Source organism: Phocoena phocoena, chromosome 5 (genome assembly GCF_963924675.1).
Source record: "Phocoena phocoena chromosome 5, mPhoPho1.1, whole genome shotgun sequence".
NCBI lineage: Eukaryota > Metazoa > Chordata > Mammalia > Artiodactyla > Phocoenidae > Phocoena > Phocoena phocoena.
The window spans coordinates 111,751,390-111,766,417 of NC_089223.1; the positions used below are offsets into that span (position 1 = coordinate 111,751,390).

The window sequence follows — 15,028 nt, forward strand, 5'->3', positions numbered from 1 at the left end:
TTCTTTTTCCTTATAGGTTATTACAAAACATTGAGTATAGTTCCCTGTGCTATACAGTAGGTTCTTGTTGGTTATCTATTTTATATATAGTAGTGTGTATATGTTAATCCCAAACTCCTAATTTGTCCCTCCTCCCCCTTTTCCCCTTTGGTAACCATAAGTTTGTTTTCTGTGTCTGTGGGTCTATTTCTGTTTTGTATATAAGTTCATTTGTATCATTTTTTAATATAGATTCCACATATAAGCGATATGATATTTGTCTTTCTTTGTCTGGTTTACTTCACTTAGGATGATAATCTTTAGGTCCATCTGTGTTGCTGCAAATGACATTATTTCATTCTCTTTTATGGCTGAGTAATACCCATTATATAAATATACCACATCTTCTTTATCCATTCCTCTGGCAATGACATTTAGGTTGTTCCCACATCTTGGCTATTGTAAATAGTGATACTATGAACATTGGGGTGCACATATCTCTTTGAATTATGGCTTTCTCTGAGTATATGTCCAGGAGTGGGATTGCAGGATCATATGGTAACTCTGTTAGTTTTTTCAGGAACATCTATAGTGTTCTCCATAGTGGTGTACCAATTTACATTCCCACCAACAGTGTAGGAGGGTTCCTTTTTCTCCACACCCTCTCCAGCAATTATTATTTGTAGATGTTCTCATGATGGCCATTCTGACCGGTGTGACGTGATACCTCGTTGTAGTTTTGAGTTGCATTTCTCTAATAATCAGCAATGTTGAACATTTTTTCATGTGCCTGTGGGCCATCTGTATGTCTTCTTTGGAGAAATGTGTATCTAGATCCTCTGCCCATTTTTTGATTGGGTTGTTTGTATTTTTGATATTGAGTTGTATTCTTTTTTTGGTATATTTTGGAGATTAATCTCTTGTCAGTCACATCATTTGCAAATATTTTCTCCCATTCTGTATGTTGTCTTTTTGTTTTACGGTTTCCTTTGCTGTGCAAAAGCTCTTAAGTTTATTAGGTCCCATTTGTTTATTTTTGTTTTTATTCCCATTACTCTAGGTGACACATCCAAAAAGACATTGCTGTGATTTATGTCAAAGAATGTTCTGCCTATGTTTTCCTCTAGGAGTTTTATAGTATGTGGTCTTACATTTAGGACTTTAATCCATTTTGAGTTTGTTTTGTATGTGGTGTTAGAGAATGTTCTAATTTCATTCTTTTACATGTAGCTGTCCAATTTTCCCAGCACCACCTATTGAAGAGACTGTCTTTTCTTCACTGTATACTCTTGCCACCTTTGTCATAGATTAATTGACCATAGGTGTATGGATTTATTTCTGGGCTTTCTATGCTATTCCATTAATCTGTATTTCTGTTTTTGTGCAAGTACTATATTGTTTTGATGACTATGGCTTTGTAGTATAGTCTGAAGTCAGGGAGCCTGATTCCTCCAGCTCTTTTTTTGTTTCTCAAGATTGCTTTGACTATTTGGGGTCTTTCGTGTTTCCATACAAATTTAAAAAGTATTTGTTCTAGTTCTGTGAAAAATGCCATTGGTAATTTGATAGGGATTGCCTTGAATCTGTAGATTGCTCTGGGTACTATTGTCATTTTGACAACATTGATTGTTCCAGTCCAAGAACACGGTACATCTTTCCATCTGTTTGTGTCATCTTCAGTTTCTTTTATTAGCTTCTTATAGTTTTCAGAGTACAGGTCTTCTGCCTCCTTAGGTAGGTTTATTCCTAGGTATTTTATTCTTTTTGATGTGATGGTAAATGGGATTGTTTCCCTAATTTCCCTTTTCTGATCTTTCATTGTTAGTGTATAGAAATGCAACAGATTTCTGTGTATTAATTTTGTATCCTGCGACTTACTGAATTCATGGATGAGCTCTAGTAGTTTTCTGGTAGCGTCTGTAGGATTTTCTATGTGTATTACCATGTCATCTGCAAACAGTGACAGTTTTACTACTTCTTTTCCAATTTGGATTCCTTTTATTTCTTTTTCTTCTCTGATTGCCATGGCTAGGACTTCCAGAAATGTGTTGAATAAAAGTCACAAGAGTGGACATCCTTGTCTTGTTCCTGGTCTTAGAGGAAATGGTTTCAGCTTTTCACCACTGAGTATGATGTTAGTTGTGGGTTTGTCATATATGGCCTTTATTATGTTGAGGTAGGTTCCCTGTATGCCCACTTTCTGGAGAGTATTTATCATAAATGGGTGTTGAATTTTATCAAAAGCTTTTTCTGCGTCTATTTAGATGATCTTATGGTTTTTATTCTTCAATTTGTTAATGTGGTGCCTCACACTGATTGATTTGCAGATATTGAAAAGTCCTTGCTCTGTACTTCCACTGCAGGGGGCACAGGTTCAATCCCTGGTCAGGGAACTAAGATCCCTCAAGCTGGGCAGCATGGCCAAAAAAAATTAAAAATAAAAATAAATAAATTTTAAAAGTCCTTGCATCCCTGGGATAAATCCCACTCAGCATGGTGCATGACTCTTTTAATGTATTGTTGAATTCGGTTTGCTAGTATTTTGTTGAGGATTTTTGCGTCTATGTTCATCAGTGATATTGGCCTGTAATTTTCTTTTTTGGGATATCTTTGTCTGATTTGGTATCAGGGTGACTGACGCTGGCCTCGTAGAATGAGTTCAGAAGTGTTCCTTCCTCTGCCATTTTTTGGAATAGTTTCAGAAGGATAGGTGTTAACTGTTGTCTAAATGTTTGGTAGAATTCGTTTGTGAAGCTGTCTGGTCCTGGATTTTCATTTGCTGGGAGTTTTTAAATCACAGATTCAATTTCAGTACTTGTAATTAGTCTGTTCATATTTTCTATTTCTTCCTGGTTAAGTCTCGGGAGATTGTACCTCTCTAAGAATCTTTCCATTTCTTTTTTTTTTTTTTTTAATTATTACTAGGTTACTTTACACTCTTTTCTTACTAAGATTTTTTTTTTTTGGCTGTGTCGTGTCTTTGTTGCTGCACAGGGGCTTTCTCTAGTTGTGGCGAGTGGGGACTGCTCTTTGTTCTGGTGTGCGGGCTTCTCACTGCGGTGTCCTCTCCTGCTGCAGAGCATCGGCTCTAGGCCCGCGAGCTTCAGTAGTTGTGGCCTGCGGGCTTCAGAGTGCAGGCTCAGTAGTTGTGGCGCGTGGGCTTAGTTGCTCCGTGGCATGTGGGATCCTCCCGGACTGGGGCTCAAACCCGTGTCCCCTGGATTGGCAGGCAAATTCTTAACCACTGTGGCACCAGGGAAGCCCCTGTCCATTTCTTCTACCTAGAATAATCTGTAGAGCTTAGTGAAAAGGAAGTGAAACGTCTTATTCCTGAAGCAAAGGAAAAATTACAAGAAAAAGGTGGCAGTGATGAAGAGGAGACAGGTGATCCTTCAGAAGATGGCATGCAGGGTGCCTGTACCCAGGCCCGACCTCGGGAGCCCCTGGAGGATGGTGACCCAGAGGATGACAGGACGCTGGATGATGATGAGCTGGCTGAGTATGACTTAGATAAATATAATGAAGAAGGTGACCCAGATACTGAAACTCTTGGTGAATCTCTTTTGGGTCTTACAGTCTATGGGAGTAATGATCAAGATCCTTATGTTACTCTGAAAGATACAGAGCAGTACGAATGTGAAGTTTTCTTGATTAAGCCCAATGACATTCTCATAGTTTGTGGCAGAGCCGAACAGGACCAATGCAATTTAGAGGTACATGTTTATAATCAATAAGAAGATTCTTTTTATGTCCACCATGATATCCTGTTGTCTGCATACCCTTTGAGTGTGGAATGGCTGAATTTTGATCCTAGCCCAGATGATTCAACTGGAAATTACATTGCTGTGGGAAACATGACCCCCATCATTGAAGTGTGGGATTTCGATATAGTGGAACTCTTTAGAGCCAGTCTTTACATTTAGAAATAAGCTATCAAAAAAGAAGAAAAAGAAAGGAAAGATGAATTCTTCAGCAGATGGGCATACCGATGCTGTCCTTGACCTTTCTTGGAATAAGCTGATCAGAAATGTGCTGGCCAGGCCAGTGCATCAGCTGATAACACTGTTATTCTGTGGGATACATCCTTGGGGAAACCAGCAGCCAGCCTTGCCATACATACAGACAAGATCCAGACTCTCCAGTTTCATCCATTTGAAACACAGACTCTGATTTCTGGATCATATGATAAGTCAGTGGCTTTGTATGACTGCCGAAGTCCAGAGGAAAGCCATCAAATGTGGCGATTCAGTGGGCAGATTGAGAGTGACTTGGAATCACTTTTCACCTTGTCATTTTTTGGCCAGTACAGATGACGGTTTTGTATATAATTTGGATGCACACTCAGATAAGCCAGTTTTTACACTTAATGCACACAATGATGAAATTTCTCGTCTTGATCTAAGCAGTCAAATCAAGGGCTGTCTTGTGACTGCATCAGCAGACAAGTATGTGAAAAATCTGTCCATTTTATTGGAATATAGTTTTTCGTAGTAGACTCTTATGATCCTTGGTATTTCTGTAGTGCCGGTCGTGACTTCTCCTTTTTCATTTCTGATTCAGGCCCTCTCCCTTTTTTTCTTGATGAGTTTGGCTTAAGGTTTATCAATTTTGTTTATCTTTTCAAGGAATCAGTTTTCGTTTCATTGATCTTTTCTATGGTGCTCTTCATCTCTATTTCACTTATTTCTGCTCTGATCTTTATGATTTCTTTCCTTTAACTAACTTTGGGTTTTGTTTGTTCTTCTTTCTCTAGTTGCTTTAGGTGTAAGGTTGTTTGAGATTTTTCTTGTTTCCTGAGGTAAGCTTGTATTGCTATACACATCCCTCTTAGAACTGCTTTTAGAATTGCTGCATCCCATAGGTTTTGGATCACTGTGTTTTCATTTTCATTTATCTCTAGATATTTTTTGAGTTCTTTGATTTCTTCAATGATCCATGGGTTGTGTAGTAGCATATTGTTTAGCCTCCATGTGTTTGTTTTCTGCAGTTTTTTTCTTGTAGTTGATTTCTAATTTCATAGTGTTGTGGTCAGAAAAGATGCTTGATATGATTTCAGTTTTCTTAAATTTACCGAGGCTTACTTTGTGGCCCAGCATGTGATCTATCCTGGAGAATGTTCCACCTGCACTTTAAAAGAATGTATATTCTGCTGCTTTTGGATGGAATGCTCTATAGATATCAATTAAGTCCATCTGGTCTAATGTGTCATTTAAGGCCTGTGTTTTCTTATTGATTTTCTGTCTTGATGATCTGTCCATTGATGAAAATGGGTTGTTAAAGTTCCCCACTATTATTGTATAAGTGTCAATTTCTCCTTTTATGTCTGTTAACATTTGCCTTATATATTGAGGTGCTCCTATGTTGAGTGCATGTTATTTGGAATTGTTATATCTTCTTGGATTGATCCCTTGATCATTATGTAGTGTCCTTCTTTGTCTCTTGTAACAGTCTTTATTTTAAAGTCTGTCTGATATGAGTATTGCTACTCCAGGTGTCTTTTGATTTCTATTTGCATGGAATACCTTTTTTTATCCCCTCATTTTCAGTCTGTATGTGTGTCTCTAGATCTGAAGTGCCTCTCTTGTAGACAGCATATATACAGGTCTTGTTTTTGTATCCATTCAGCCGGTCTTTGTCTTTTGGTTGGAGCATTTAATCCATTTACATTTGAGGTAATTATCGATATGTATATTCTTATTGCCATTTTGTTAATTGTTTTGGATTTGTTTTTGTAGGTCTTTTTTATTCCTTTCCTCTTTTATTCTCTTATCCTGTGATTTGATGACTATCTTTAGTATTGTGTTTGGATTCCTTTTTCTTTTGTGTGTGGTGGTATATCTATTATAGATTTTTGGTTTGTGGTCACCATGAGGTTTTGATATAGAAGTCTGTATATATATATGATTGTTTTAAGTTGCCGGTCTCTTTTTCTTAACATTTATTTATTTATTTGGCTGCGCCAAGTCTTAGTTGTGGCACACAGCATCTTCGTTGCGGCATGCAGGATCTTTAGTCACAGCATGTGGGATCTTTATTTGCAGCATGCGGGCTCTTAGTTGCAGCATGTGGGATCTAGTTCCCTGACCAGGGATTGAACCTGGGCCCTCCTGCATTGGGAGCATGGAGTCTTAACTACTGGACCACCAGGGAGGTCCCAAATTGCTGGTCTCTTAATTTCAGATATCCTGCATTTGCACTCTTCTCCTCATGATTACTGGTTTAGATGTTATATTTGTATGTGAATGATTTCCTACCTTTACTATATGTTTGCCTTTACTAGTTACCTTTCCCAATTTGTAGGTTTTGTGTTTCTAGTTGTGGCCTTTTCTGCCTAGAGAAGTTCTTTTAGCATTTGTTATATAGCTGGTTTGGTGGTGCTGAATTCTTTTAGCTTCTGCTTATCTGTAAAGCTTTTGATTTCTCCATCAAATCTGAGAACCTTGCTGGGTAGAGTATTCTTGGTTGTAGGTTTTTCCCTTTCATCACTTTAAATGTTTTGTGCCATCCCCTCTGGCCTGCAGAGTTTCTGCTGAAAAATTAGCTGATAACCTTATGGGGATTCCATTACATGTTATCTGCTGGTTTCCCTGGCTGCTTTTAATATTTTCTCTTTATCTTTAATTTTCATCAGTTTGATTACTATGTGTCTCAGCATGTCCCTCCTTGGGTTAATCCTATATGAGACTCTCTGCACTTCCTGGACTTGGGTGACTGTTTCCTTTCTGTTGTTAGGGAAGTTTTCAGCTATTATCTCAGGCTCTTTCTTTCTCTTCTCCTTCTGGGACCCCTATAATGTGAATGTTGGTGCATTTGATGTTGTCCCAGAGGTCTCTTAAACTGTCCTCATTTCTTTTTCTTTATTCTGTTCCATGGCAGTGATTACCACCATTCTGTCTTCCAGCTCACTTATCCATTCTTCTGCCTCATATATTCTGCTATTGATTCCTTCTAGTGTGTTTTTCATTGCAGTTATTGTATTCTTCAACTCTGGCTGTTCTTTATGTTTTCTAACTCTTTGTTAAAAACTTCTTGTAGCTTATCGCTCTGTGCATCCATTCTTTCCCTGAGTTCTTGGATCATCATTATGATCACTACTCTGAACTCTTCCTCAGGTAGATAGCCTATCTCTATGCCACTTAGTTGTTCTTCTGGGGTTTTGACTTGTTCTTTTGTCTGGAACATATTCCTTTGCTATCTCATTTTGTCTACATTTATATTTTTATATATATGGAAGGTTAGTTATGTTTCTCAACCTTGGATAAGGGGCCCTCTATGGGAGGTGTCCTATGAGTCCCAGCAGTACACTTGCCTCTTGTCACCCAAGGGCCAGGGACCAGGTGGTCCCAGGGTAGGTTATGATCTGTGTCTGCTGACTTGGTTCCACAGGCTGCCGGATCTTAGTTTTCGTGCTTCTGGTGTCTGCCCCTGGTGGATGAGGCCGGTCTAGAGGCTTGTGCAGGCTTCCTGGTGGGAGGGGCCAGTGCCTGGGCACTGGTGGGTGGAGCTGGGTCTTGGCCCTCTGGTGGGTGGGGCCATGTCTAGGGGCGTGTCAAGAGGTGGCTGTGGGCCCAGGACGTTGTTAGGCAGCCTGTCTGCTGATGGGTGGGGCTGTGTTCCTGCCCTATTGTTTGGCCTGAGGCGTCCCAGCACTGGAGTCCACAGGCTTTTGGGGTGGGCCAGGTCTTGGTCCCAAAATGGCAGTCTCCAGGACAGTTCACACTGATGGATGCTCCCCAGTAGGCCCACCACTGGTGTCCTTATCCTCACAGTGAGCCACAGCTGCCCTCCACCTTCCCAGGAGACCCTCTAAGACCAGCAGGTAGGTCTGGCCCAGGCTCCTATGAAGTCACTGCTTTTGCCCTGGGTCCTGGTGCGCATGAGACCTTGTGTGTACCCTCCCAGAGTGGAGTCTGTTTCCCCCAGTCCTGTGGAGCTCCTGCACTCAAGTGCTGCTGGCCTTCAAAGCCAAATGCTCTGGGGGCTCCTCCTCCTGATGCCAGACCCCCAGGCTGAGGAGCCCGACGACGGGCTCAGAACTCTCCTGTGGTAGAACTTTTGTCATATAATTGTTCCCCAGTTTGTGGGTTGCCGACCCAGGAGTTATGAGATTTGATTATATCGTGTGTGTCCCTCCTACCATCTTGTTGGGTTTCTTCTTTATGTCTTTGGATGTAGAACATCTTTTTTGGTAGGTTCCAGTCTTTTTAATTTTTTTTTTCAGTCTTTTTCATTTTTAATCTCCTCGTAAGAGAAGATGAGCTCAAGGTCCTTCTGTTCTGCCATCTTGTGTTTTGTGAAATTGTGGCTCCTTTCTTGTCCATGTAATTGACATAAGGTGGCACTCAAGTTTGCATTCTCAGTAGAGTTGGGAAGTAAACTGGTCCATTAAGGTTACTCCTTTTCTTCTGGTTGTAAGACACACAATTCCAGGGTAGAAAAGTAACTTCCAACTAAGCAAGGCCTCTTTGGGGTAATGGCAGATTGTTAAAGGCTTCTCTCCCCTCCTGCTTCCCCAGATGGTGATGCAGAGCTCAGCTGGGGCACCCACCCTGTCTAGACTACAGGTGGCATCTCACATCAGGCCTGGGTCTCTGTCCTAGTGAATCTACTGAGGATGTGCTGGGCTCAAGGGGCTTTTGGACCCCACCAGGGTCCCCAAGGGGCAATGAGTAATTTCTGAGGTGTCTCCTATTCAGTCAGGCATTGCCTGGAACTCGAGAGTCACATTTTTCACTTACATTAAAAGAGCAAATGCTGTCGCAATCACTAACACATTGTGGACAAGGCTTGGAGAATTACAACTTTTGTTTCTTCATTAAATTTATTTTTCTCCCAAACAAAAGAAGAGTTTCATAGAGGTAGACTGGTCATTTTTTACAGTGAAGTAATTCAAGTAAGCAATTTTCTGCATCTTTAAAATAAATGTCGGGCTTCCCTGGTGGCGCAGTGGTTGAGAGTCCGCCTGCCGATGCAGGGGACACGGGTTCATGCCCCGGTCTGGGAGGATCCCACATGCCACAGAGCGGCTGGGCCCGTGGGCCATGGCTGCTGGGCCTGCGCATCTGGAGCCTGTGCTCCGTGGCGGGAGAGGCCACAGCAGTGAGAGGCCCGTGTACCGCAAAAAAAAAAAGAAAAAAAAAATTGACTCGAATCACTCATAAAAAATATGAGTTTTTAATTGGTAAAGACAAATATTTCATTGGTATTAATTATAATCAAGCCCTTGCCATTTTTCCATGTAGGATAAGTAAATGTTCCTTTGTTAATAATGGCTAAAAATCATACAACAAATGGTTTATTTACATATGGAATATAAGGATAGAAAAAAGACTGAAGCAATATGTTAGCAATTATTATCTCTGGGTAGTGAATCTCCAGGTGCTTTTTATTTTCTATTGTATACTCTTCTGTATTTTGCAGATTTTCTATAAGGGGAATGTATTCTTTTTATAATATTTTAAAATCCATTATATACTATATATACCAATAACTACTATGCAAATAAATGCACAGGAAAAAGACTATAGAATGAAATGAGCCAAAGGAAGTCTTTCATCCATCCATTCATTCATTCATCCAACAGATACTTATTGAGCACCTACTATACCAGGGTCATGGCAAGTTTTGAGCACTGCTGTCTTCAGGAATGAACTTTTAGTTCATTTCTCTTCTTTCTTTTGTACTGCTTAAAAGTTTTATTGTGAATATGTTTTTACTTATAAAATGACAGGGCATTATAATTATTTTTAAAAGATTCAGCTAGAGCTGTAGTTCAGAAAGGAGTGTGTTGGTATAACTGTGTAGACATGTTTTCACAGATGAGCTTTTGAGATATTCACTTATTTTTGAAGTAACATTGGTATTCCCCATAAAGGCTTTTTCTTGCTCCTTGTAAAATTAATTTCTTTAGCAAACAGAAGCCATAATTTTTAGAAAAAAATTATTTTTATTAGTGAGATTTTATATTACTTTCAACATCTGCCTATCTTAATATAAGTAACTATACTTTTTCTGAAGAGCAAAATTTTACATGTTTATTTACTTTTGTTTAAATGTCTTTTTTATTTCAATAATGGGTTTGGGGTAATAAAAATATACAAATGTATAATGTAAAATGAATTTGAAATTATATAAATACAAACTATATCATGTCTTTTTGCAAATAAGATTTATCTTTTTCATTCTTTTTCTTCTGTTTTTCTTCTGCTTGTTTTTCAAAATAATCTTTAAGGAGATGGTTCAGCTGTGGTTCATACTGGCTTGCGTGTTGCAATCCATCTTCCCTCCCTTAGAAAGATACAAAACATGAGACAACTATACTTTACAGTAGTTTCCATATTATCATTTCACTCATCTCCCATAGTGGCAAATTCAGAGCTGTTCCTACCAGAACCACCCCAAGCACTAACCCAAAAGTCTGTTTTAATTCAAAATGCTTGAATTAAATACATTTTTATTTTACCTTCACAGTGTTGGATCACACGCCCCCATAGTCGATTTTTCCTCAGACAGGCTAAATTTCCGACAATCAACAAATGCCTCCTTCCTCTGGTCAATGCAACATTCATTCTTTTTTCTGAATCAATAAATCCTACTTGTCTGGTCCTTACGCAGGACAGAATAATGATCTCCTTTTCAGCTCCCTGAAAAGCATCTACTGTGGACACCTGCACAGCTTTCATATCAGGATGGTCAAAGTCCACAGCACTGAGTAAATGACAGAGCTGTGGAGGAAAGAAGACAAGGTTCATGCGGTGCAGACGTCATGAAGAACCTACGCCTCTCAACCTACCCACAGCAGCTGTCATCATTTAACTAATGGTGGGTAATTTTCATTTTCTTTTTTATTACAGAGATTTGGCTAATTTCTGAAATGATAAATAACTAATGATAATGTAAGTTATGAAACAAAATCAAAGTGATGATTTATCTTTTGCTAGGAAACGTATTTAGATATGCTAATTTAGGGCTGATAAACTAAATGAAACATGAAAAATACTAAAAATAAATATAAATGAAAACTAGTTAGAAGTAACTGGCTTGTGTGTAGATTAATATCTGGTATCTATCTTTGATTTACTGATAAAATGTAATAATAATGAAAGAACATTTTGGAAAACAGACTCAATCCCATCTGTCCCAAAACACAAAGCATATACCATATTTCCTTCCCTCTAATTTGTTTATTTGCATTTTTGCCCCAACAGCTGTAAACTGAATTTAATTAACCCTTGTTAGGTTTACATTTAATTATACAGAAAAAAAGCCAGACTAGACAAAAGTCTGAATGCTGTTTTAATATAGTAACTACAGTCCCCAAAGTTTTTCTAGCACCAAACCAACACAAACCAAACTACTACAAATGTAATATAAAATATTATAATATGAAATTATAATATTTAATAATGGTAAATATCATAATAGGTAATACAAACCTTGTACATTTGGGATTTGTATAATGTTATCACCCCAATCATAGAGCCCGCTATTCCACTTGCAATCAGTGACTGGATGAGCTTGAGTGTGAAAGCAGCTTCTGCCACATTATGAAAGCTGTTATCTCTTTCAATCTGGAATAAGAAACAGAACCTAAATTACATTTCCCAGAAACACTACGGAAAGACCATGAAAAGCATGCAAACAACAACAATAAAATTAAAACAGGAAACTGTGTTGACTCTTATCAACACTAATGTCATTTACCTGTTCCAGTCCTTTAACATTATAGAAACACAGCGTTGGGAGCCATTCCAGTAAAGGGCTCCTCTCTGTTTCTGAAACACCATTCATGAGGTTTCCTTCATAAAACAGATCATTAGCAATAGCACTGATTGTAGGGTGACAACGGTACTGGGTTCTCAATAGAACTGGTTTGTGACCCTAAGAAATTTAAATGCAGAAAAATAAAGAATTAAAACAGCATTTTTTTTCTTAGTGGAAAAAAAAATCCACAATAATATTTTAAAGTTTAAAAATACTGCCATATTGTGCTCTTAGTAAATTACAGCCATGATAAAATGAATAAAAAGAATTTTTTTGAATTTACTAAAAATATTTTTATAGTAAACTTTTTATACCAGAAAATTATAAAATATAAACAAACCTTAGACTATCTAATAAGTATGGTACCTAACATCATGCTTTCATAATCTATATGGAATTGGCCTAACACTAAATTGAAAATAAATCTTTAAAAAAATTAGAAACTGTTGTTGATAACTCATTAACTATCCTCCTTAGGTACAAGCCATTTTTCATTTTGAATCTTCAAAGACGTTTCCAATTTTCTTTTTTTTTTTTTTTTTTTTTGCGGTACGCGGGCCTCTCACTGTTGTGGCCTCTCCCGTTGCGGAGCAACAGGCTCCGGATGCGCAGGCTCAGCGGCCATGGCTCACGGGCCTAGCCACTCCGCGGCATGTGGGATCTTCCCGGACCGGGGCACGAACCCGTGTCCCCTGCATCAGCAGGCGGACTCTCAACCACTGCGCCACCAGGGAAGCCCCCTCCAATTTTCTTAATACATCATAAACCAACTCCCATCTACTTCAGGGCTTTCCTTGAGTATGTTCTTTATTTGCAAAATGTTCTGTAATATTGTTTGAACATTTTGAATAGTTACAAGGCACTCTAATAATATGTAATAAAATGCAGGATTAGTGATCACATGGACAAAGGATCTTCTATGAGGGAGAAATATGTGAGGAAAAAAATCAATCCCCAATACTCTTTTAGGGCATAAATATGTGAAAAGACAACCCACCAAATGGAAGAAAATATTTGCAAATCATATCTGATAAGGGATTAATATCCAAAATATATAAAGAACTCCTACAACTCAACAACACAACAAACAATCCAATTCAAAAATAGGCAAAGGGCGTGAATAGGCATTTTTCCAAAGATAAGTGCATGAAAAGATGCTCAACATGATTAGACATTAGGGAAACCACAATGAGATACCACTTTATACCCATTAAGATAGCTGTTATTTTAAAAAATGAAAAATAACAAGTGTTGGTGAAGATGTGGAGAAATTAGAACCCTTGTACATTGCTGTTGGGAATGTAAAATGGAGCAGCAGCGATGGAAAAGAGTTTGGCAGTTTCTCAAAAGTTAAACATAGAATTACCATCAGATCCAGCAGTTGCACTTCTGGGTGTGTACTCAAAACAACTGAAAGCAGAGACTTGAACAGATAATTGATACCAATTTTCCTAACAGCATTATTCACAATAGCTGAAGGGCGGAAAGAACCCCAATGTCCATCAACAGATGAGTGGATAAATAAAATGTGGTGTACACATAAAACGATGGACTACTAGTTAGCCTTAACAAGGAATAAAATTCTGACACATACTGAAACATGGACAAACTGAAAACATTATGCTCAGTAAATAAAGCCAGACACAAAAGGGAAAATATTGTATGATTCTACTTACTTGAAGCACCTGTAAAAGGCAAATATAGAGACCAAAAGTAGAATAGGGGTCACCAGGGGCTCAGGGGAGAGGGGAGTGAGGAATTATTGTTTAATAGGTACAAAGTTTCTGTTGGGTTGATGAAAATGTTCTGGAAAAGGATGGGGTAATGGTTGCACTACACTGTAAATGTACTTAAAAAAAAAGTAAAAGTACTGTTACATGCCGCCAGTGTGGATAAACCTCAAAAATGTCGTGCTAAGTGAAAGAAGCCAGACACAAAAGGTCACATATTGTATGATTTCAAGCTGAATGATACGAAAATTGTTAAGACCGTATGATATGAAATACAGAAAAGATAAATCCATACAGACTGAAAGCAGACTGGTGCTTGCCAGGGGCTGGAGGGAGGGAATAGAGAGTGACTGCTAAATGGGTACAGTTTTATTTTGGGGGGATGAAAATGTTTTGGAACTAGACAGAGGTAGTGGTTGCACAGCACTGTGGATGTACTAAAGTGCCACTGAATTATTCATTTAAAATGGTTAATTTGGGGGGGGGATGATTTGTGAAATTTATTGTTATGATTGCTTTCCACATTTAAATATATATTCACTTTTGAATTTTAATTTTTGCATCATTGAAAGTGAACTTCCAAAATGTATAAACCCAGGCCCCCCAAATCTGCATCCATCCCAGTGAAAAAAAAATGGAAGAATGAGCCTCCAAATGACAGCAATTATAAAATGGTTGATTTTACGTTACGTGAATGTCACCTCAGCTTAGGGCTATATTAATCATTTTTAAATTAAAAAAAATGTGAAGTAGAGCTCTACAACAGCTCTACAATAGGGGACATGGATAACAGAGACATATAGATTTTTTTTTATTTTACAGCAAAATCAATATACTTACTACCCACTACGAAAGTACACAGGGAAAAGATTCATTTCATTCTTAAATTATTAGGGTTCAACTTATCTTTAAGATGAGTACTTTCTAAATAATTCCAATTAACGTAATTTTAGGGCAAGGACTTGTTCTTCTAATGTTTTCACTTTCTATCAACCTACACAGTGTATAATCAACAAATGATAGTTCTGTATGAACTTGGCAGTAGTACCATTAAGCAAAGTCGATCAAAAAGCGTTTGTTCCAATCCATTTTCATGAGCTGCATCAGAACCCTGAATAGTAGGAGGGAGCTGTTTGGGATCTCCAACCAGAATCAGCTTTTCACACTCAAACCTAAAAACAGAATTCTAAAAATTAATCTAAGCAATGAGAGAAACATGCATTAACATCATTTACTGCACTATTTTCTAAAATGTATTTCAAAGAATTTGAATACCATGACACGTTCTCAGAACTAACAAGGCTTAACAGTGATAAGTGTATTAAAAGGCTTTAAAAAGTTGTGCAGTAAAGAATCCTTGGGCTTCCCTGGTGGCGCAGTGGTTGAGAGTCCGCCTGCCGATGCAGGGGACACGGGTTCGTGCCCCGGTCTGGGAGGATCCCACATGCCGCGGAGCGGCTGGGCCCATGAGCCATGGCCCCTGAGCCTGCGCATCCGGAGCCTGTGCTCCACGGCGGGGTAGGCCACAGTGGCGAGAGGCCCGTGTACCGCAAAAA

At 38.6% G+C, this 15,028-nt stretch overlaps 1 protein-coding gene and 1 pseudogene across 1 annotated transcript in view; one reads left to right on the forward strand and one right to left on the reverse strand.

The window, feature by feature from the left end:
• The first annotated feature begins 3,278 nt into the window (after positions 1–3,278).
• Positions 3,279–4,470, forward strand: LOC136123241 (periodic tryptophan protein 1 homolog pseudogene; annotated as a pseudogene).
• Positions 4,471–10,120: 5,650 nt separating this feature from the next.
• The window catches only part of ZGRF1 (zinc finger GRF-type containing 1), a 65,529-nt gene continuing 60,621 nt past the window's right edge, over positions 10,121–15,028 (reverse strand). Inside the window, exons 23-27 of the mRNA XM_065877273.1 lie at positions 14,521–14,644; positions 11,683–11,859; positions 11,415–11,549; positions 10,442–10,703; positions 10,121–10,266 (exon numbers count right to left, since the gene is read on the reverse strand). Of these exons, the coding sequence (XP_065733345.1) occupies positions 10,121–10,266; positions 10,442–10,703; positions 11,415–11,549; positions 11,683–11,859; positions 14,521–14,644 (844 nt within the window). The remainder of the gene's footprint in view (positions 10,267–10,441; positions 10,704–11,414; positions 11,550–11,682; positions 11,860–14,520; positions 14,645–15,028) is intronic.